The 25,289-nt window shown below is 38.3% G+C and overlaps 1 protein-coding gene across 1 annotated transcript in view; it reads right to left on the bottom strand.

Moving 5' to 3' along the window:
• Positions 1 to 10,671: 10,671 nt before the first annotated feature.
• The window catches only part of LOC310938596 (5-hydroxytryptamine receptor 4), a gene marked incomplete at both ends in the record, with an annotated part of 28,385 nt that continues 13,767 nt past the window's right edge, over positions 10,672 to 25,289 (bottom strand). Inside the window, one exon of the mRNA XM_083903121.1 lies at positions 10,672 to 10,765. Within this exon, the coding sequence (XP_083759247.1) occupies positions 10,672 to 10,765 (94 nt within the window). The remainder of the gene's footprint in view (positions 10,766 to 25,289) is intronic.

The raw sequence follows: 25,289 nt of genomic DNA, 5'->3' as shown, positions 1-25,289 counted from the left end.
CAGGACTGTAATTAAGTGACTTAAATATAATACATACAAGGTTATTAATCATTCATTCACGTCGCCGTGCAATAAACCAATAATCTGGCAGGCCATTAATAAACCATGTGCAGATGCACCTTTAGCGGATCACTAATACAATGGAAAGAAAGACAGAATGATAGATAGAAAAAGCATGTTTTACACAAAGTTTGAGTTTTATGTTTGGACTTATTTCGTTTTCTGTGAATTGAACTTTAGGTTCAACTGTATCTCAGTTGTTCGGCTGCACAATCGTCAAAAAACCTACGACAGACTATACATCATGAGATAAAAGCCTGTGATCAGTGTGTCTGAGGCTTATCTGAGATAACCACGTTAAACGACATGTCATCAGCGTCTGACATCACAACAACTCAGAGCTTCCTGCAACAATTACACATTTAAATTTCACCCAGTAGTTTTACTTTGAAGGCGAGATCTCTCGTTTTCTCTTTGCATTGTTTTTTTTTCTCCGTCTGCAGGATGCAATGAAGAAAAAACACGCTGACTTTCGTCTTTGTGCCTCAATTTCACTTTGTTGCCACTTTGTTGGACGACTAAACAATGTGAACCGGTACAACCTCTCACGCACGCACGTGCAGAACATTCAGTCCAAATATCCTCTTGGGAGAAACGCCCACATCCGGTGATTAAGCCGGTTAGTTTTTCAAATAACAGGCATCTGACGGACATTACATCAGAAAATAAAAGCGTTTGTCACCACACAGCTGAGCCTTTGCTGAGATAACCGTGTTAAAATGCACGTTATCAGCCTTGGTCATTGCTGCAGCTCTTGATTTACGCCTCCTGTGTCTAGACCCGGTCGACTACTGTGACAGGAGGACATTAAAGTTGATGTGTGTGGCTGTTCTTACACCAATGACAGATTCTACTTTCAACAAATACAGAGCCAGAGTCTGTGTGGATTAGGATTTTTATAGTTCCCACTTGACTTGTTGAACCAATGAAAGACACCGGAACAAATAATGAGCAGATGAAACGCGCACACACAATCAAACAACAAGCACTTGTTTCAACACTTGGACAAAACTAAACAAGGTTTTCTTTCACCGAGAGGTAAAAAAACCCCCAAAATGATGACCATGACAGGAGTCGCACTGAGGAAGCTTTTGGAACAAGAAAGTTTAACTTAATTTAAGGGGACAGCAGTGAAAAGAATTGATTAAAGCAGTTTCTGTAACCAAAGTGTCCCGCCTTTAATCCTGTCACGCTTTAGAAATCACCTTAGGGCTTCCCTCTGCTGGGGGGGAGAATTTATGACTTATATTATTCTAATCCAAACAAAAATAAAAAAGGTTTATGTGGTTTACATGCTGAGTTTGTAAGAAAAAAAAAATAATTGAAGTGACTGTTCCCAGGTCTAAAAAGAGGATTTATCATTTGGAAATGATGTCTTAAAGGACTGTTTTTTACTATTAAATGTCCACAACTGAATCTTTATAATCTGGCCTCACAGAGTGTTTTAAATGAACTTTGAATCACTTGGAGTGGCCTGAATCTCGCTGTAAACATTTTAACTGGATGACGCTGCCCTATTTTATTGCTGAATGCCCTGCATTTACAGTGCATAATTACATAATTGATCTTTTATTATTGTTTTGGAGGAATCTTCTAGGAATATAATGTTATTTCCCTGTAAATGATGCTGTTATTTTGTCTCTAACCACGTTTAATGTGTCTTCTAATCTCAATGAGGCCTTCCTGGTTAAATAGAGGCTCTAAAAATATTACACGTAAATATGGCTTTTGAAAAACAAGCATGCTTTATCTCGATGTTTTTACACGCTATACAACACCGTCGTCTACTCTGCACACTTGTGAAGAATATTCATAATAATTTCCATAATCCATAATCCAAAACCATCTTTAAACAGTCCAAATTACACGAACACAGTCAGTAACGTGTGATAATCTACTCACCTGCAGATTTCAGATGTGTCGTCTGACTTAATGTCTCCTCATTTACTGTAACTACTCTCTCTCTCTCTGTTATACGCTGTCAGTGTCTCTCGTCCTCTCTCTCTCTCTCTCTCTCTCTCTCTCTCTCTCTCTCTCTCTCTCTCTCTCTCTCTCTCTTCAGGTGTCAGATCATCTGAGTGTGAACTCTGCTGGACACATGAGTGAGATGTGAGATAAGAGCAGCCCTTTGCTTTGCTCTCACTCACTGTGTTTCTTATTGGGCCGATCACAAAAAGTGGGCGGGACTCTCTCGCTCTGTCTCTTGGACATTTTGCGTGTGTGAGTGTGTGTGTGTTCTTGTACTTGCGGCATACTGAGGACCAGTGAGGGTTTTTAACCAACAAAGTGGGGCCATTTTTACGGAGTGAGGACATTTTGGCCGGTCCTTACTTTGTTTTCATTGAAATCACTTCCTTAGGTTGTAAACATGCTATACTCTGTTTTTAACACAGGTCCTCAATTTAGTACAAAAACATGTTTTCCAGCCCTAGTGTTTCACACACTTTTTGCTCTGGGGCTCCACCTGCAAACATTTTATGGTACTGCACCCAGTAGTTCTTTATAGATGTCATTCATGAAGTAGATATTCCCAATTGTGTTGATTTTCAAGTGGAAATGTGTGTGTTTTCTGGCATATAAACACTGTCAGGACCAATAATAGTCCTCATGAGATCTAATGAGTCAGAACCTCATTTCTGAGGAACCAGACAAGTTTATGGGTGAGATTTAAAATAAATAAATAAATAAATGAATAAAAATGGTGGTTATGGTTAAGGTTAGGCATTAACTGGTTATGGTTAAGATAAGGGATAATGTGCTTGATGAAGCTGTTTAAACAAATGTGAGTCAATGCAGTGTCACAAACCTGTGTGTGTTCTTGTATTTGTAGCTTTGTGAGGATGGATTGAGGACATTTTTTGGCTGGTCCTCACATCTTAAAGGACTTGTGGGGGTTTAAGACCTGCTTTTAGGGTTAGGGTAAGAATTGGGTTTATGTTAGGGTTAGGGTTAGGCACTTAGTTGTGATGGTTAAGGTAAGGGTAAGGGACTTGGGAATGTATTATGTCTATAAGGTTCCTAATGAAGCACAAACATTCAGATTACAGTCAGATTATGGGGACAAAAATCAAGTCCCCATAATGTGATATTACTACATTTTAAGGGTATAGACATATTTTAAAGTTAGGTTAATGTTAGGGTCAGGGTTGAGATTAGGATTAGGCCAGTAGTAATTCTGGTTAAGGTTCCAGGAAATTAATGTAAATCAATGCAATGTCCTCTAAACTCATGAAAACCAGTGTGTTTGTGTGTTTGTGTGTGTGTGTGTGTGTGTGTGTGTGTGTGTCAACTTTGTGCTCGAGGTTAAAGTAGTCAATTTTTTACTGGCTCACAGTGTTTGCAGGACTGCAGGACTGTGATTGTGTTTGCAAAGTGAAAATGATCACAGACTTAAGGACAATTAAGGCCTTATACGCTTTAAATACGTCGTAGAGACTCACACAAGATAAGACATTCCTGCATTAGTATCGCTGTTATCTTTGTGAAATCGCCCACATGAGCCAGAGGTGACCGAAAGTGTGGTTTTCATTAAGTGGAAGTGGAAGTGAAAATTGTTATTTTTAGGTTTAGGTTGTTTTAATTAATGATGTTTACTGCATCATTTTAAATAAAGCAATAGATATCAACCAAATTCACAATATAATCTGTAAGTATTTCAAGTTCTGCTGTTCCCTGATGCAGTTTTTATGTATTTAAAGGTCCAGTGTTTAACTTTTATTTATTGACAAAAATTGTGTTTGATCAAGTGTGTCGTCGCTTCAGAATAAAAATAATTTCGACTTCTGTAGCGTGAGTGTTAGCCAGTGTTTTGCTTTTTGATAAGACAAGAATTTTAAAATGGTCACACTGTTAAAATAATCGCAAAATTAAATTTTTGTCAACATTGTTTTGTTTTAATCATCTCCTCATGCCACCTATGGTAAAATCGCCTTGGTTGACTAGTTGATCAGATCATGTGATTTTACCCCTTTAAGATAATGGCCTATGTCAAGTGCGTGACTGAAGCGGTGAAGTTTGTTGTGCTTCCTGAAAAACTTTTATCAAGCGATTATTTTAACAGGGTGACGAAATGCAAATGAAAAAGACTGAGATCCTATTATGTTATAGGCTACCAAACAGTAGTTCAGGAAGAATCGGAAGTCTCACCATTAAATGTTAGATAAGATAAACAATGACCGCACAAGAATGAAACAGATTCAGTATTTTCTTCAAATAACAATAAATATTTTTGAGAAAATGTAGTAAAAATAGTGACCACTTAAATGTAAAGAAAACAAATTCAGCTCCATTTGATAAATATCTGACACGAGTACAAAGTCTGATTATTTCAGACCCTGTTTGTTGAGAACGTGATGTTTTCTGGACACGAGTATGTGAATCTTTAACACGGATTATAAAAAAGTTAGTGAATCACTGCTGTCGACAAGACCAGAGTGCTATACTGTATTTATGCTGTACTATATTTATTTTTAAAAAAGTATTTATTTTAGACTTGCATCATAACTGCATCCAACTGTACTGTAGATGAAAACATGATTATTATTATTTTTTTAATTGTTGTTTACTCATCTCCATGAACCAAGGAAATTAAAGAACACATACTGTATGCTGCGATTCATCAGTCATCGTCCACTGTGGAACGTTTGTCATTTTTTTTTGCATCATATCATATTTTTATCCACAATGAACCACCATTTTGGGAACTCTGAGATGCTATTTTTGGAATTACAGTATTTTTTGTATTGTGCTTGACTTTCTATGTCTGAAAAACCCCAAACAAAGCGGCGAAGTCATCCTCAATTGAGCTACGATGAACATACAAGTACAAGTACTTCTGGGAATTTCAAATTAAGAGCGCCTTCAAAATAATAATATGTTACCCCTGTCTTCTCACCAGAGCTTCACTATCATGCTCATGAATTAAAAATTACATGAACATTCTGTAGCATTTAACTTGTTTTTTTTCAATATAATTTCAAGACTGAAGTAAAGTTACAATGTGCAGTATTCTAAAAGTGTGATTATGAGGAAGTGAAAACAAAAGTCTCTTTGGTTTTCGAGGGAAGACTTGTTGAAACCACATAGAGTTGATCTTTTTGTGGATTAATATTCGGACATGTTGTCTTCACAGAAGTATATTATACTGTATTATACTCTACAGTGTGTTAGAGTGAATGGGATTATTGTCAGTGCTGGTGTGTGTGGTCATTACAGTTAACTCCTTTATTCTGTAGTGTATAGAAGAGTGTGTGAGTGTGTGTTTTGTCTGCGTGCGTGTGTGTGTGTGTACACCAGAGGCTCACTTCCTGTTGACAAACTGATCACAAAAGGTTACAGTCTTTTCCCATCTGGCTGTTCACCTTTGTTCATCCCATGTGAGGGGGATTATTTACAGCACCCCTCCTTTTTAATCCACTGGCAGCATCCGTCCCTACGTGCCCTACGTGCATGTGTGTGTGTGTCTGCTTCATCATAACAGTTTGCTTTTCTGTTTCTAAAACGAGTGAAATGATGGATTACTCACGCAGAGAGGAGGTGGAGGAGGAGGAGGAGGAGCAGATGCAGGAAACATTGTCCTCAGCATCATCTTTATCACCATCATCATCAGCTGGTTGTTATCTGGTGCTTCTTCAGCCACTATCTTGACTCATCTCCACTCTGCTGCTGTCTGCTTCTTCCTGTTTCCTACTGCAAAGCATGATGGGAGCGACACAGCCGTCCTCTCACTCTGTCTGCTGATTGGAGCTGAGAAGAGCGCAGGAGAGGGGGGGGGGGGGCATGAATCAGACGGAGGGACAGAGGGAGGGTGGGGGCCAGTGGAGGCGGACGATGGTTGCCATGGTGACCATTCACTTGCTAATGTGTGTGTGCACTGATGGTCAATCAAAAACAACTCTGACATTGTTCTGATACTGGATCCCACACGCATGAATTGTCATTTGAAAACATTCTAGAGCACAGGTCTCAGACCATATTTAATATCAAGTTATAATATGTTATATGTGTGTTTTTGATGTTTATATATTAATATTGCATCATTCATTTAAAATACTTTTTGTCTAGTTTTTCCAGAATAGCTTTCAATATCTGGCAGTTATTTACAATTTACTGCATGTTCTATTTTGAAAAAAAAAAAAAAAAACTGTATTTGTACACGAGCACCAGATTTTGCATGTTAAATTTGAAATTTGAACAGTATTAAACGTATTTAAAATAACATTTGCATTTTTGCAACTCAATGTGCAAAAACAGGCCAAAAAAATGGAAACTTATGTACAGGCATTTTTTTCCCAAGTCTCTCTTCTCTCTGGTGAAATTACCGCAATAGCCACACGTTGGCTTTGACATGCAACTTCTCAGCTTTCAGAACCGGCTGTGATTGCGGTATCTGCGATACGCTACAAACACTTTTATGTTGAAATTGGTGTGAAATGTTGTCACAGTTGTCGTTATTTTGATATCATGATGGAGTTCTGTGACGTCATTTTAAAGGTGAAGTAAGTGGTTTATAGTGCCATCTAGAGGAGAGGCTGAAATTTACAACAACAAACTGCTCCTCTGCTCACCCCCCTCCCTTCCCTGAGCGCTACGGTATCCTCAGCCGGTCAAATGTTGTCCTCGTCGTCTTTCTCCACGGTGCAGGCGTACGGTCAGTTACTGGTGTTCCTTTATCCGCTGTAAAATACGTGTGGTCCTCCATTCTAAACGCGTAAAAAGATCCGCTCTCAGCCTCGTCTCGGCGCTCGTTTTGTTCTCTCGCGTTTGTCTACACAGGCTCCCGTAGAAACATGGCGTCGTGGCAATGCAGTAGCGGCCCACGACCATGTGATTTTACATGACTTTTTGAAACACTATGAAAATGAAACAAAAGCTATTATACAGCGACTAGACAATGCAGGAGCACATAATGGGCCAATTCCAATTCCTATCTTAACCCTCAGTCTTAACCCTCAAGCTCATCCCTTAATCTTAACTGGCCCTCAAAACCAAGTGTTGAGGGTTATTTTGTCACTTAGAAATGGGACACCCCTTAAATGCAGATACGTCTTCAGACTGTGGGGGGCAGAATAACGCGAAAGCTGCGTCCAGTCTGTCAACTCCAAAAAAGAAGAAGAAGAACACATTTACGTCACCATTATTTATTACGATCCGTTTGTCAGTCAAGTTATTAGGTTGTCAGTTAGTTATAAGATGATACTCATACAAATACCACAACCACGGACATATTCAGGTGACAGTTACCACACACCACGGCTTATTGAAAAGTAAACCATAGCAAACGATCGCTTGTCCGCACCGGCCGGCTATTGACAAAAGATCGTAAAATAAAAATAAAAGTTAGGCAACAATGACGTCAGTAATCCATAATATGGGCCTAGACTAAGATAATACAATGGTTTTCATAATTTTTATATCTCTATCAACAAAGAAAATACTTAATTTGTATCGCACTCGCTTCGCTGCTTTCGACGCCATCTTTCTTATGTGAAAACACGCAATGCATTCTGGGTAGCCCTTGCTCCCAAGGGTGGTCTCGGAAAATCTCAATATTGAGGGCGATACAGCCCTTAAACTTGCCCCTCAACTAAGCAAGGCATTGGAATTCACCCAATATGTATACAAAAGTGGATTTTGGGTAATATAAACCCATAAATACTACACAGTGTCCCTTTAAGCTAATTTTGCATGAAATATGGATTTGTACCGTATTTTTATGCGTGACGCTCCTCTTTCATCTGTCTAAAGTTTAACGCATTTAACTCCACTGCGTTCAAGATGTTTTTGAGAGGGGTAGTGAGGCTTTTTATGCTGCAAACAGACGGGGACAGACAGTATAACCTGACATGTCATGTCCTATAAGTTGTTTTTAGATTATGTTTCAACCACAAAACAAAAAAAACGTCTGATAGCTGCTGTGTTGTGAGACTTTGAAGTAAATCCACACTAATAATGAACATTTATTCAAGCGTTCAAATGCAGGTGAGAGATGAACTGGCCTTGCATTCGACATGATTTAGAGCCGTTTGTGTGATAGCCTGAACGAGGCTTTGAAACCCAAATGTTTGTCCTGATAACGACCTGAAAACGTTTGTCCGGGATTACACAGAATCTAGCAGAGACACTGTGTGAACGATGGCTCCATCTTCTACTCATTAACTCACTTAAAGCTGTCGTCTTGTGTGCGCGTAAATGTTTGAGGAAGATAAAGTTAAACACAGGTAAAAGTCACGCACGTTGCACAGGAAACACTGATCCTGTCAATATGTTGCTGACCTGTTTGTGTGACTGAGGTTAAGTATGAAGGTATAAAAAAGCTCAGTCAGTGAAGTAATAGAGAATGACTCATTTGAACTAAGATTTAATTTGGTGACGAGTGTGAGAAAGTCCATGGTGTTCTTGTAGAGTGATCATTATTAGTTATTAATATTTGCACATCTTCCTTCAGCTTAATCATTAAATTTGAGTTAAAAATTTACTTGTGTTTTTTTTTTTTTAAACCCTTAGAGTCAGCAGTGTTTTTTTTATCCTTCCTTCCTTCCTCATTTCCTTGCAAACTCAACCTTTATTGATTCCACAACTTGAACATTTTTGCTATTATTGTGCAGTTACTGAAGAGATAATCCATTAAGAAAGGCACAAAGACAAAAAAAAAAACACAAAACAAAATTTAACGGCATCTATCAAATCAACAGGGTCTTTTTTTAAATTATGGTAAATCCAGATTTAAGCACTAACTTACTAAGAATTAGTAATAATATGATAGTAATAATAGCAATAGTAATAGTATTAGTTAAGCATGATCTAAATATACATTTATTTTAATATAGATTCAGTATTTATATGGTATCTTTTTCTTTCTTTCTTTTTTTAAGAATTTAATGTTTAATTATTTAGTAATACCAAAATAGTGGCGTACTAGCATTTCATACACTGGCCTCATCAAACTGTCCATTAACCTAAATGTCCGGTGTGGTATAAATGTTACCATAAATATGTTTTTATAAGTGTATATTTTTGCTTTAAAATAATGGCTTTCATATAATATATAAATAAATGGAATAAGACGTATATTTGTACATGTACTTGTTTTACAAAGGCCTGTTTTTGAATATACAAACTAGTCTGTGAGCGTCGCCATGGTTACCCCCCTTTGAGTTTGGGAAAGGTGAGGGCTTTGTTATACTTATAATAATAGCCATTAGATGTCACTAATTCTTAACTGCATTTTTAAGACAGAAATTTAAACCATACATTATCAAAGTCAGGGTCACATGGTGGATTAGTGGATAGCTCTGTTGTCTTAGAGAAAAAGACACAGGTTTGTGACCCAGTCAAACCGTTGGGTTTTCTCCTGGTTCTCCAGTTTACGTCCATAGTCCGAAAAAACATGCAGAGGTTAATTAATTAAACACTGGAGTTTAGTCACCTATATAAAGTCTTTACCATGTAACAACACGTTAACTCATTCATTTCTCAATTTTGAAAAGAAAACAGGAGATCAGAGGTTGAACATAGAAAAACAAACATTTATTAATAGTAAACTGGTCTTCACTGAGGCAAAACAGAAGTGTAAATGTAATGTGCAAATAATTATGACTGAAAACAAAGCACTTCATCGCGCTCTCTGGACTTGAAATTCTCCATCTCGCCACCAGATGTCACTAGACTTTAATCAAAATGCCACTTTCTCACCTGTTTCACACACCTGTTCTGCGTTTCCTCATCAGCCTCAGTGAGTATTTAAACCCTCCATGATCACAGTTCACTCCTCATTTGATCTCTGTTGCCTGAATCTGTCTGTTGTTTGTTTTATGAATCAATTTTGAGAAGAAAGAAAAATTTTCTGAAGAACATTTAAAGGGAGGGGTTTATTTTGCACGTGTCCCAGTAAAATATGTTGTTTTACACCAGTAAAACCAGTTTGTCTTCCTAAGAAACTCTGCTTTTGTATAAAATGACTCACTGGTGTCCATGTGGACAATGTCTACTCTTGCCTCACTGTGACTTTAGTCTGGGGCTTCTCTGCCCTCTAGTGGTCAACATCACAAATGTTTTTTAAAGTCCAACATAAATTTTTTGTGCAAAGAAAAAGTAAAGTTTGGTCACAAATAAACATTTTTTTTTAATGATGCTGTATTTTCATCACAATCTTCACAGAAATAAAGTGGCACTCAGTGTTTTTTGTTTACAACGAGGTTGAGGAAATAATCCCAACATTGTTACCAAAGACAGTTGATGCAGGTAAAACGTGATTGTATGATGTAAAGTCGAACAGTTGAAGGTTTCTCCTCCATGTAACATTTTGTGGTCACTTTCTGGCATCCAGAAACCATCCTTTGATCCAAATATCCAGGTTTTTAGAGTAAGAACAGATGTGAACGCGTGTCATTACCACTGTAGCAGTGTGTTTTTGATACATGAACACTACAGGTAATCTATATAATCAATACTTCTTGTCCAAGAGTCAGATTATTCTGCACTTGGCTGTAAATGAGCTTTGAATTCCATCCACCGAGAGATGACGCCGAGTGGAAAAAGTAACCAGACTGTTGATGTTTCCACAGGCCGAGGATGTTAAATGTCCTCTCTGTCTCTGTAATGTCTTCTTCTTCACTGGTGTCCAACAGAATCCTGGGACTCTTGCTCGTTAGCCAGTATCATCTGCCCGTTGTCGCTGTAGCTCCGGTTTGGCAGGAAGGACAATCTGAAAGAGACAAAATACTTTAAATAATTTAAGCTTTCAAACTAAACAAATAATCAATATTTTCTTATACAGGAGCACAATATGGCAAAAGTTTGTGCATAATATTCAGTTTCTGACTGTTTTTACTGCCCTTTTATATAACAGCTGATTTGATTTTGTGTTGGCAAACTAGATATTTTTGAAGAAATACAAGTAAATATCTGGGAAACAGTGTGTGCGGACCCCCACTGGGGGGCGCCAAAGCTCCAGGGAGGGGAGTTGCAAAGCCCCTTTTGGGTGCTATAATGTATTATTATTATTACTTAAAGTATAGGAGACACTTAGACTAAAATAAATACAGACGCACATATTAAATCTCATTTGAAACAATAAATGTGTCAAGAAATTTGCACTGTTCATGAAGTTGTGTACAAAGTTAGAGTTACAGTAAATACAAATAGATAAATAAAATAAAGCTGAGGGAGAAGCCTCGAGAAGAGAATACCGAATTTTATTTAAAATTTAAAAACGGCTCCGTTTAAAAACGGTTTAAGATATAGTTTAACTTTTCCAGAAATGTAATATTATTTACAATATCTATGTGGTTGTTCAGTTTTTTTTTTTTTTTTTTTTGCGCAAATACAATAAATCAAATCACTTTATAAACCGTTGTTTTATGAATTGAACCTTATGCTGTATATATTTACATTAGGAGCAGGTCTTTTAATCATAAATGAAGGCTACTATAGGTTCTCTTGTAAATACATGAAAAGGAAGAGTGAGAGTTTGTTATGTTTGGAATGAATGTATGACAGTTAAACGAACAAATAAATAATACAACGCAGAGACAGATGTGCTTCAAATATAACGTCAGACTGTTTCCGAATGTCAAAAAATGTTCTTTACTCTGGAAGAAGGGAGTCATCTTTTGTACTCTATATGTTGGTGAGTCCCTGTGATTGGCTGCTTGTTATTAGATCCCTCTCACACACACACACATGCGCACACACACACTCACTCACTCACTCCCATGTGGTGGGATGTCCAGTGTGAGGAGTCAATGAGGGAAGGTAAACAGAAAATTTTGTCCTGTAGCTTCTTACTCCTCTGTTGTGTGTGTTTTCTGTAGAGCGAGTGTGTTTACTCTGCAAACAGGCTCTCCCTCCCCACGCCCTCGGTCGCTCTGTCTGTCTGTCTGTCTGTCTGTCTGTTGTACAGTAATGGAACGCCGTTCCCCACAAACATCCACCAGGATGCAAAGAGGAATCAATATTAGGCAACAGAGCTCCTGCAAGCTGACATCATTGAACTGTCGCAATCAAAACAGCGCCATTTTGGCATGAGGCCGTGCTGTTCCAATCCAAAGATTTATAGCACTTTGTCCATCGTTGAGTTCTAGCATGACTTGGCTCTACTTGGTTTGGTATCAGGCACATTCATTTCCATTAATATACTGTAGTACCTCCTCAATGTTCTCATTGACAAGCAAAGTAGTTAATTAAAAAGATTAGTTCAGTACTTCCTGCATGACCATAGCATTCCATAGGGTGGGTTAGCTAACCCTAAACCAGGGGTCACCAACGTGGTGCCCGGGGGCACCTGGTAGCCCGCAGGCAGCCAATACGGTGCCCGCGGGCTCACTTCACTTCACCTCACTTGCATGTATCCGTATGATCGCTCAGTAAAATATCTTTGATATTGTTTATACAAACTGATAATCGTTAGGAGTAAGCACTGGAATGAATGTGTATGCAGTTGAATGCATAATATTAATCGTTTAAATGGTAAACAAACAAAAAAATATTATATGGTAGCCCTCCATATTATTTTTTACCCTTAAGGTAGCTCTCTGTCTCAAAAAGGTTGGTGACCCCTGCCCTAAACCAATTCTTACCCTAAAACCAGGTCTTGACCCTGAAAAAGCACTTTAAAGTTGTGGGGACCAGACCAAAATGTATTTTCTTTTGGACCTCACAAAGATATAAACACACACACTCTCTTGTAAGTCTTAGTCAGGACAGTTATAGACAAAATGCTCACAACTCACCCTATAACCTATAACATAGACCCCCTGAAACCCCTTAAAAAGCCCCTTAAAAGTTGTGAGGACCAGATTAATGTCCTCGTTTTTTTTTTGGGTCCACACAAAGATATATATGCAAATACAGACACGCACACACATGCACACACGTTAGAAAGCCATATGTGCAATTCTGAGGATCTTCTGTCCTAGAAACCCAGTTTGAGTTCATAAAGGAGCCACGGGACACTGTCAGTGTCACTGTGTTGTTTGTGCCACTTTTTTTTCCTCAAATACTTTCTGTCCACGTGAACGCTGTGTTTCTGTTTAAGCTTTGACCCCTTTGTGTGTACTGCACATTTTTTTTCCATTTTCTAGGAAAGAAAACACACACACACACACACACACACACACACCTGAGAGTGTTTTTAGTTTTTCAGGGAAAATGTCAGTTTTAATGAGTGTCGACGTGGTTATAAAAGGTTATAAAACGACAACTCTGCGACATTTGTCGCTGCTTGTTTTTGGATTATATTTCATGTTGTTAATGCTCAGTCTGTCCACGGCTGCCAGTCAGTGTTCTGTCACGCTACCTCGCTGATTCAGTGTTGTTGATTCGGTTTAGTCTCTCCACGAGAGACGGGACATGAGGTTTTGATAGAGAGATATCTGCCTCTGAAATTAGGTCGACCTGAGCGAGAGCAGCTGATTTTGTTCTGCGTTTATCACCAGGAACTGCACACATTGCAGTAAAGAGGAGACGATGATTGTTTATATCAATATATGGGAAAATAAGTTAAAAAGTGAAAACTTCTCTGTCATAAAAAGGTCTCTGTAATATCTCATTAATCAAGTCAAGTGGCCTGTATAGTAAAATTATGGTTAGGACAAGACAAATTAAGTAAAGTCAAGATATAAGATAAGACGCCATAAGATATGATAAGATAAGAAATAATTAAGAAGAACAGAAAGTAAATTTCTAGTGAAAATTAAATACAAATACTGTATACATTAAGAGTTTATTTTTGGTTTTCTCTTTATTACGTCAAAATAATAACTAACCAAATCAGTATGATGGTAAATTATAGGTCAAAGGTGATATATGTCAATAAAAAGAGCTTATAAATTACAGTGGCATGGTTGAACATCCGCTTCCTGTGTTTTGGTCTTTGTTGTGTTGCTTTAAAACAGCTCAGGTGTTCGTTCTGAAATCATATACCTGGATTACATCTTCTTATAGTCCCGGTTCACATGGCTAATAAATTAGTTCACTGGCCCAGATTTTAACCAGATAGGTACCAGGATGAAGTCACACTTATAAATGCTATGTTCAGGTGTTTCTATTGAAGGTTGTTTTCCCATTTTTCCCATAAAATCTGTAGCAATAAACTTTTATATCGACACATCTGAACAACAACCTCATGAAACTGTCTTTCTCGCTCTCTGTGTAAATGTGTGCAAAGACTCGGGTAAAAATAGTAGAACTAGTTTAACATTCATCACTTTGTGATGTGTCCAGTCTGAAATTCCCCAAATACCACAGCCATGATGATGTAAAGTGCCCACTTTATAATCGTGACTTTCCCAGGAGAATTCAGCCAAACGTTCATGCAAACGAAATATATCGCAGTATATCAGTAATTAATCTTCCCAACTAATCAAAAGGATTTGCAGTTTAACTGTGACCCTGATGTTGTTGTTGTACAAAGTGTTTCACATGGAAAACACAAGGTTTTTATTCCTTCTTCACTGATTCGGGAGATAAGAGTGAAATTTGATTATTTAATGTCCCTGCAAAAGATATTAAGAGAAAATGAAAGGAACACAAACAGCTCTTTATCTCGTGTCAATCCCAGTTAAGATCATATTTACAGAGCAGATGCTAGTTTTCTCGTGAGTGACTTACTGGAGTTAAATTGGTAGCAGTGTTTTTATCGAGTGGAAATATTAAATGCCTCCTGGGATATTTGGTTTTTGCATTCTTAGAGTACAGGAATGCACCTAAGAGTTTTATCCTCGCTGTAAACCCGAATGTTCTTTGTTGTTGGCAAAGTTATATTAGATTTAAGTTGCTTTGGCATTTGCAAATATCTGTTTTTAGATCTGCTGAAACCTGCTTGAACCCCCGTGTGGCTCAAAATAGATGTATTCATCGAATCTGCAGGGTCAGGATTTCTTTAAGGAGGCCTTTAAGGGAGAAACAACCAAACATGTTATTGACATTTAGAGGCTGTTGAATGATGTGCAAAAGCATAAAGTTTTGTTTTGTTTTAAAATAAGCATATAATCAACAATCTTAAGCCATAGAAATTCTGAAATGTCTCCTGTTGTCAGTTCAGAAAAATGAAGAGAATCAAATCAAATTAACCTGAATTTCCTCGTTTTCTCACCCTCTTTTTGTGAATGTGGACGTTTTTAATGTACATTTGACTAAAATTCAGCCTCAGACATATAGATGCCAGATACGGTGACAAACCCTGAGATAAATATACAGCTTGACCCGTGCTTGGCTGCATGAGCAGCTACGAGCAGCTACCACTGAACGATCTTGGAGTTTGTGGATTCAGGAAAAATTTTATAAATAATTGAATAAAGAAGCATTGGGTCGGTGCTTTCCAATACATGGAGTTGGCCATCGCTGACAAATGGGAACAATTAGTGGCACAAAATGAGTTTAATGACACACAAAATAAAAATCTGCAGCGGTTCAGTTGCTGCATTTCACAGCTAAATAAAGCTAATAAAAAAAATCTTCCCACGAGACAAATTAGTAATGATACTGCATGATGTTTTTATCCTCCAGTCATTGTTCGTGCACAAAATGGTCCAAAAATCATTGAATTGTGCATGTGTACTGAGAGAGAAATCACTCTGCTTTCACTCTTTGTTCCACTGGGACTGTGAAAACACAAACAGTGAGACAGATCAGAGGAGACACTGGAGAGAGAACTCTGAAAACTCTATCTCTGGACAAAATGTTAAGTACTGTAGTCGCTGTGAAACCGATGTTATAAGATCTCATTTCACTTGTGGGAAAGTGCCAACACTCGCTTCCCTACGTTCTTTCTTTTTTTTCTTTCTGGGAATGTTTTGTTAAGGGAAGGACAAAAATAGCTTTTTCACTTTTTAAAGCTGCAGATGGGAGACTGAAACCAGGGCCTTTAAAAGGTCCACGCAGTGTGTCGTAATCAGTAGCTATGTTTACATTGACACAAGTAATCGGAATAAAAGCCTGATCGGATTAAAACAATGTCAGTGTTCACATAAACAGTCGATCCGATCATGACTTCCTGATTTGGTGTTATCACGTGTCAGATCCATGTAAACGTGACGTATTTACGCTTTGTTACCGCTGTATTTTCATTTCAAAAAAAGAATAAATCAGAGTTGTGGAAGAGGAGGAAAATACTGAAACGCGTTCACAAACACGACTGAAACACACTCACAAACGCGACTGAAACGCTCTCACATATACTACTGAAACACTCTCACAAACACTACTGAAGCCCTCTCACAAACAAGACTGAAACACTCTCACAAACAAGACTGAAACGCTCTCACAAACGCGACTGAAACGCTCTCACAAACGTGACTGAAACACTCTCACAAACGTGACTGAAACGCTCTCACATATACTACTGAAACACTCTCACAAACACTACTGAAGCCCTCTCACAAACAAGACTGAAACACTCTCACAAACGTGACTGAAACGCTCCCACAAACGTGACTGAAACGCTCTCACAAACGCTACTGAAACGCTCTCACAAACGTGACTGAAACGCTCCCACAGACAAGACTGAAACGCTCTCACAAACGCGACTGAAACGCTCTCACAGACGCTACTGAAACGCTATCACAAATGCTACTGAAACACTCTCACAAACGCTAGTGAAACGCTCTCATTAACATGACTGAAACGCTCTCACAAACGCTACTGAAATGCTATTATAAAACACTAGTGAAACACTCTCACAAACACGACTGAAACTCCCACACAAACGTTAATGAAATGCTCTCACATACTGTATACAACTGAAACGTTCTCACATACACAACTGAAACGCTCTCACAAACACTACTGAAAAGCTTTCACAAAGCTACTGAAATGCTTTCACTAACACTACTTAAACGCTCTCACAAACACGACTGAAATGCTCTCTCAAACGATACGCAAACGCTCTCACAAACACTACTGAAACGCTCTCACAAACACTACTGAAACGCTCTCACAAACACTACTGAAATAATCTCACAAACGCTACTGAAACCCTCTAACAAACACAACTGAAATGCTCACAAACACTAATTAAACGCTCACACTAACACTACTAAAATGCTCTCACAAACACTTCTGAAATGCTCTCACAAAAAACACTAGTGAAACACTCTCACAAACACTACTGAAATGGTCTCACATACACTACTGAAACGCTCTCACATACACTACTGAAACACTCACAAACACTACAGAAATGCTCTCAAAGACACAACTGAAAAGCTCACAAACACAAAAGGCTGCTTTAGAAACATGGTGATGCAAGATCAAGCAAGACCCTTGCCTTAAGTACAAAAGATTTATTCTAAGGCTAATAATACTATGTATATATACTATATATAATACTATATATAAATATACTATCACACTGTCTATAGTCGGGCCGGGGTTACTAACAGATAACAAATGATTGTGTCAGTCTGACTTAACTTTCAAATACATGTAAACATGTTTGTCCAACTGAAATTATGCTTAATCAAATTTCTTCAAAGTCACACTCAGATAATGTGACTGGGAGTTGAGATACTACAGCATGTGTCGGTCAAGTCGGACCCAAGCTAGCCAACGTGTGCTATGAGCATCATGTTTGCATGTCTAGCATGCTAACAACTAGCCAACAGCTAAACAACATCCAAAAATATTCAAACAAGCTGAAAAGGGGGCATTTCACCACTTAGGGTGGAGGAGGAGGTGGACACTCAATTCTATTAATCTTGAAAAAAGTGACTGCAGTTATCAGTAACATAGATAAACAATGAAGTTAAGAACAGAAACGTTACAAAAACATGTCAAAAATAACATCTATAATTAGGCAGGCAATATCAAAGCTGCTACTCAAAGTCAGAGTAATTACCGTTTATCGGATGAATGCACTACGTTTGCACGTGTCATCTGATCTATGACGTCAACACATCTGCTTCTTATGAATATGATTTAAGATCAGTTTGTTCTTTGTTCTGCTAAGATCATGACCATATACAGCATGTAGATCCAGTTAAAATGTCAAATGAATGGGAATTAATGTGTAAAGATAAGAAACACATCTTTCTTCTTCTTCTGTCAGCGTTAATCGGTCCTCAGCTGTTTCAGGACCAAAGTGCATCAGAAGTAAAGGATGTATTAATATCTAGGCCTAAGCATTAATTCCTGTATGATTGATTTATTGCGAGTTTGATCTCTGTGCAGCGAAGGCGATGCATGCAGTCGTCCCATAATGTTGCCTGTAGGGCCCCGAGATCTCTGAGATAAACAGGGTTTTTGTTTTTTGCCTCATTAAGTGTGACACTAGAGAATGAAATTAAATGAAAAGTCTACTTGGGAGGAGAATCTATTTAAGGATCCGTGCATGACAATTCAATTAAAAATGAGCTCAATAAATGTCTCATCTTCCTTGAGGGCATCAGACGACAACTGTGTCATTTATAACAAGTGTCTCGTATCGTGTATATTTGTAATCTACCCTGAATGTACTCCTCAGTGTTGGCCGTGGCCATGTTGGCAGGAAAAACTCCACCAAGCCGTCAAAGTTCACTGAGCAGTTAAAATCCAAGCGAGAGATCAAGCAACATATGGCAGAACTTGACATATTGAATATATCTGACACTTTAATGCTCCTGCTGCTTTGCTGAAGTACATTACATTTCCCCCATCTTACCTAGTAGAATGAACATGAACATGAATGAATATAAACCTAGTACATGTTGGGTTCTGTACCCGGTGAGAAAACATTTTTGGTATCCTTCCCTTGAGATACCCTTGAGTAAAATGGTACTGGAGGATTGGGCGACAAAAACGCTTAACCTCCTTGCGATTGGTGTAAATATCAAATTAAGTCAAGGCAATTAAACGCCAGCAGTCTATTCTCAATGCCGAACTGTAGCTCAGTTAAAAAGACTTAAAAAATCCTGAAAATCGACAACATTTAGTAAAGGAAATCCCAACCTGTTCAGTTGTATTTCAGTTCAGTGACAGTGTGTGTGTGTGTGTGTGTTCTTGTGCTTGTGGCATACTGAGGACCAGCGAGGGTTTTTAACCATCAAAGTGAGGACATTTTGGCCGGTCCTCGCTTTTGTTTTTCATTGAAACCACTTCCTTAGGTTGTAAACATGCTATACTGTTTTAAACAGAGGTCCTCAATTTCGTACAAAAACCTGTTTTCCAGCCCAGGTGTTTCACACGTTTTGCTCTGGGGCTCCACCTGCAGACATGTTATGGTACTGCACCCAGTAGTTCTTTATAGATGTCATTCATGAAGTAGATGTTTATAATTGTGTTGATCTAGAAAGTGGAAATGCTGGTCCTCACTTTGTCAGCACTTTTACCTGGTCCTCAGTATGCAGCAAGTACAAGAGTGTGTGTGTGTGTGTGTGTGTGTGCGTGCGTCCTCAGACCCACTCAGCCTTCCTCGCTGATTCACAAATCCAATTGCGATATCTGTTTACACCAGAATGTGATGGCGGCTGTTTTGATTGAATAAAAGTCAATTCCAATGAAGTCCTGAGCGACGTGCAGCCTAATCCAAAGTTACATCTATTGGACGGAGCTCGGAGGACTCTCTGACAATAATAAAGTACATCCCGACTATCTTCTCGACAATCAAACACGCTCTCACTCTAAAACACGGCTTCATTGGTCACAACCCTACAACATCTTAACTCACTTATTCACTTACTTACTATACTTAAGTACAGTAAATCTCATATACTTTCTCATCTCATAAGTATTGTTATAAAAAAAGTGACTTCCAACTTCTACCAAAGTCATTTTCTGGTAAAGATACTTGTACTTTTACTCAAGTATCCCTTTAAGGTACTTTTATAAGACTGTTGGCCACTTTATTAGACACACCATCCATCCATCTCCTACTGTATACCACTTTATCCTCCACATGAGACAATCCCAGCTGACATAGGTTGAAAGGTGTGGGTCATCACAGGGATACTATCTATATACAAAGCAAGTTACGTCTGTGTGTCTGTCTGTGACGGGGCATATCTCGCCAACCGATCCCAGAACGTCCTAAGACTTTGGATATTGGAGCAAAGCCCGATGGTGTGCATCCTTGACTTTAAAATTTTTTGGAGTAATTTTTATCACGCTGCACTTCTGCTGATTTATCACGCTACACCAGGCAGGCAGCGGCTCATCAGCAGCAGCTGCGCTGTCTGGAGCGGGGAGGTGGGAGTGAAGAGGCTGTCCTGACGGTGGGTGAGACATTTTCACACGGTTCAACACAGAACATGGTGTTATACTGAAAAGCCGAAGTCGGTGTCCATTCAAGCGAGCCCATATTTATTTAGCATTAGCATGCTATTGTTTGGCCGCTAACTTGGCAAACCTGTTTCCGAAGGTAGGTTAGCGAGGCTACGATTAGCATTAGCATAGTTAGCTGTTTTGTGACTGTCAGCCACGCTGGAATCTCTTCAATCTGTGCCTGATGAGATTGCACAATGTATTATTTTAGCCTTTAAGTTCCTTATCATGCATGACCATAACTGCAAAATCTTCTTCAGCTCCCACTATGGGAATACATTCCTACGGGCACGTAGGAATGTATTCCCACAAAATCCCTAATCCCACAAAATCTGCATGTTTTTGGACTGTGGGAGGAAACCTGGAGGAAAACCCACGCACATACACCCACTATTATTAGACTCTCATTTTCACACAAATAGCTAACCAGCCAATCACCATGGCAGCAACAGACTAGATTTAGACACAACATGGTCAAGACTACCTGCTAAAGTTCAGACCAGCTGTCCGAATGAGGAAGTGACTGTGAGCGTGAGAAGATTGAGAATTTCACAAACTGCTGATCTATTGGGATTTTTGTGCACAATCAGAGAAACTTACGGAGAAATCTTCTGGAAAAAGTTGATGTAAGAGGTTCGAGGAGAAAGACCAGACTAGATTGAAATGATGGAAAGGCAACAGTATAGCTCCAAATAACCGCTCACTACAACCAGTGTTTGAACAAACAACAAAAATCACCTTATAAGGTGAATACTACGTAAAGAAGTCACCACTGAGTGTATCAAATATTTCAAGTCGCTGAGATAGAATTTAAATGTATTTCTCATTTCTCAACATTCTATTGCTTATAACATGTGTCCTATATGTCACAATATGTCCAGATGGACAACACACAGTCTTCTCACCTCCCCACAGTTCCTGTGATTTTTCTAAAATGTGAGAGACAGGGAAATAAAAAAATAAAAAAATGGCAGACACACACACACACAGTCTGAGTGACACATGATGGAAAAATAACAAATCTAATACGTCAAATGTGTTGAGAGCCATTGTGAGTCAGACTGAGGATGATCACATGTTTCAAAATTCAGACAGTGTACGAATGTAATGTAAAAATAATAAATGAGGTTTTATTGTCGTAAATTGCAGAAATGATCTCCTTTTCTATAAAACATGAGGATATTTTTTTTTTTCTATTACTGTCGGACACAACATCATCGTCATTTTGTTATTTTTGTCAAGAGCATCGCCATGAAATCCGTCTGGAACCCATTTGATGACTAACAAGTTCAAGAAATCTATTTGCCATTTTCTTCCAAGAATGCCCGCTGTTTCTATGGAAACACAAAAGTAGGAAAACACTCAAGGTGTTTTAAACATGTTTTTTTGGGCACAAATGTTTCAAATGTCTGCTTCATCGGAGGGCTTACAGGAAAAATAAGAAAAATAAAAATGACTCTTTTATCCAGATGGATTTATTTTTATTTAACCAACAACATTTATTTAACCTCTCTTTTTTGTGGTTATACAACAAAAGAATGTCCTATAATCAACAAGTTGCAGCAAAGCAAACATGAATAAATAAATTAAATTAAACTTCTCTTGCACATGAAGCAACATCCTCTGTTCTTTGACCCTCGGCTCAGGTAAAAAAAACAAAACTCTAACTTCACACAATAAATGAGTAGATAAATAAAGTTGAGAACATCACTTACATGGTGGTGCTGATTCACTTTAATGAAGGACGTATGACACACGCTAATCAGATCAGATATCGCCTTGACATCGTGTCTGTTATCACCTCACATGTAGGTCACTGTCGTAATAATTTAATCGAGAGTTGATTTGTGATGCATTTGCTGTTGTTGTTGTTTGTGTTCACAAAGACCAAACAAAAGGCAAAATAATAAGAATAATAATCCACACCAAATATTTGCCGTATGTCTCGACATGAAATAAATCACTTCCTGCGTGCAGCACGGAAAACACTTCTTTGAAAGTTTTGCACGAGCATGTTACTTCAGTTATCTGCTTTCTAACACTTTGTTAGTGTTTGTGTAAATAACTCTTTCTCTAACTGTTTCTATTTTAGTTTCCTTTTTTTGAATGTAATCCTTTATTTAGCCAGGAAGGTCCCATTGAGATACAAGATCTCTTTTTTTCCAGGGAGTCCTGGTCGAGACAGAGCAGCACACATAATAGTACAAACAGTTACAGAGACGAGACCATTCCAGATATACAAATCACAACAGAATATGAAAGTTAAAAAGAAGTTATTAAAAGAGAGTATACAGAAGAAGTATACATGCCATACCAACAAGATCCTCAATCTGAACCCCTCAAAAAGGCTATAAAACAACATGTTCCTTTCATTACGGTCCATAAAATGCCTTTGAATGTGTTTAAAGAAGGCAGTCTATTATTTATCTGTCGCTCCTTATATGTGGACCACCGATCAGAGCAAATTCATACTATTGTGTAAACTTTAACTTGCATATAAACCTGATTATGATTATGATTCCCTCTCTGTAAACCAAGACCTTTGCCAGTTTTTAATTTTAAAGTGATAAATTACAGGTAGTATTTACTTTCTGCCAATTAAAAACAATAAAAAACAACAGTGAATACCTCCATTCACCACAATCGTGTAGAAAAGGCTGCAAATTTTCCTCTAATTAATCTCAAATGCTCGGGAAATCAGACTTTTAGCGCCACTGCCTTTTCCCTCACATGTCCTCATTTCTGGACATGGTTCCCTTTCTCTGAACTATACTACTTCCCCACCATTTATCTAAATATATATTTTACAATCTATAAAACACACACAAAGACACATGGGACACTTAAGTCGTATTTAATGTCTGGCATGCATTCAGGGAGAGGCTTGTGAAGATCTAAGTGAGAACACAACATCTGAACAGTTCCCTCAATAACAAACAAAAACCACAACATAACTGAATTAAATCTTCACTGCTCCTCTGCCGGAAATCTAATCTGCAGACGGAATTTAAAGTAAAATCCCATGATCAGAGCAATAAAAACAAATGTCCCTCATCCCCAAAATGGATTATTAGCTCTGTGCTCATGCCATGATTTAAACGGAGACCTTTCTTTTGTCCTTGGCTGTCCACACTGGGAAATACAAAGTATGTGATTCACCTGAAGTTAAACATTGACCAGAGTCCTTTGACAGCCACTGTAACTCAACTGTTCTGTTGTAAAGTTGTGAACACATACAGTATTCTGCAGTGACATTATAGAACGCAAATACTGCTGCTTTATGACCGCGGGGTTCACAGAGACTGGAAAAACTGACTGAAAGTAATATTAAAGTGATTCTCAATCCAAAAATGTAGAGGTTTAAGTGGGAGAAGACATGCTAATGTGTGTCCCACAGTCTGACCTAATGATATTTTATTATTATTTTATGCTGCGTCCAGTCTGTCAACTCCAAAAAAGAAGAAGAAGAACACATTTATGTCACGATTATTTATTTATTATTTTATTTCAGTCAAGTTATTTGGTTGTCAGTTAGTTATAAGATGACACTCATACAAATACCACAACCACGGACATATTCAGCTGACAGTTAGCGCACACCACGGCTTATTGAAAAGTAAACGATAGCAAACGATGGCTTGTCCGCACCGGTCGGCTATTGACAAAAGATCGTAAAATAAAAATAAATGTTACGCAACAATGACGTCAGTAATCCATAATATGGGCCTAAACTAAGATAATACAATGGTTTTCATCATTTTTATATCTCTATTAACAAAGAAAATACTTAATTTGTAGCGTAATCGTTTCGCTGCTTTTAGTGCCATCTTTGTTATGTCAAAACACGCAATGCCTTCTGGGTAGCCCTTGCTCCCAAGGGTGGTCTCGAAGAATCTCAATATTGAGGGCGATACAGCCCTTAAACTTGCCCCTCAACTTAATTTTTCTGATTATCGGGACAGCACTTTCACTAGAGGGAGCGCATATTTTTGAGATTGAGGATTAAGATTGAGGGTTAAGCAAGGAATTGTAATTCACCCTTACAGTCTAGAATGGAGTATCTCAGAATCGCTGTATCCCGTCCTCCAATCAAGCACCAAATATTAGAAAACTATCAGTAAGTATCTGTAATGACAATGCAGCGTCAATATGAGCAGCATTTTCTGAATCATTTGGACAGTTTTCAGGTGTTAAAACATAAAAAGATGTACATGAGAGGAACTCAGCAGAGATGTTGTGATATGTATAAGTCCTCAGAGGCCACATCAGTGGAGGCCTGGCAGGAGATCTGACCGATGCAAAACTTCAATAATAATAAAGTTTCAGTATCTCTCAGTCAGTCCCAGCCAACAGTCATCTGAGGTGAATTCCTGCAGGAGATTTTGGCCGAGGATCAACTCAATTCAGTGAAATCAAATAGAAGTGATGTTCTCATGACTAACTCCTGTTTGTGTCCTTATCAACTGCAGTGTGTCCCTCACTTAGCCAACTTCTGCAAACTCTTCATGATTATGGAGATATATCATTTGTCATGAATGCTTCTGCTCAATCTTATCTCCTGTTGGATGATAATTTAATTTACATATCTATCCACCTGCATGTTACATATCAGTAGTAGTAGTTATGTTCTCAGCACATCATCACTTTTAATGCTTGGCAAGAAGCCATTTTCCTACTCTACCTCCTCAACCTGGAACGTCCCTGTCTTGCTTGATTCCCTTAGTGGGTTTTAAGATTATTTTAGAGTCACTGGAGAGGGCATGTTTTGGGAACTGTTGTGTTGTACTGTTGTGTTGTCCTCTTGCTTTTATTTTGAAGGCTCCTAGGTCAAAACAAAGGCCGCCGTTACAAAGCGAACCACAACAGGTTTATTTTAACTGACAGCCTGCCACCGGTGATGGATGTGAGTGTTATCTGTGACAAATGTCTCTATTGCCTTTCTCAGAGCGACGCTTGGCCGCTCACCACAGTGTGAGTGTGACAAATATTCTTAA

Source organism: Microchirus variegatus (genome assembly GCF_963457635.1).
Source record: "Microchirus variegatus genome assembly, chromosome: 16".
Lineage (NCBI taxonomy): Eukaryota > Metazoa > Chordata > Actinopteri > Pleuronectiformes > Soleidae > Microchirus > Microchirus variegatus.
Note: the sequence above shows the minus strand (reverse complement) of the source record. Positions and strands in the feature narration are given on the sequence as shown.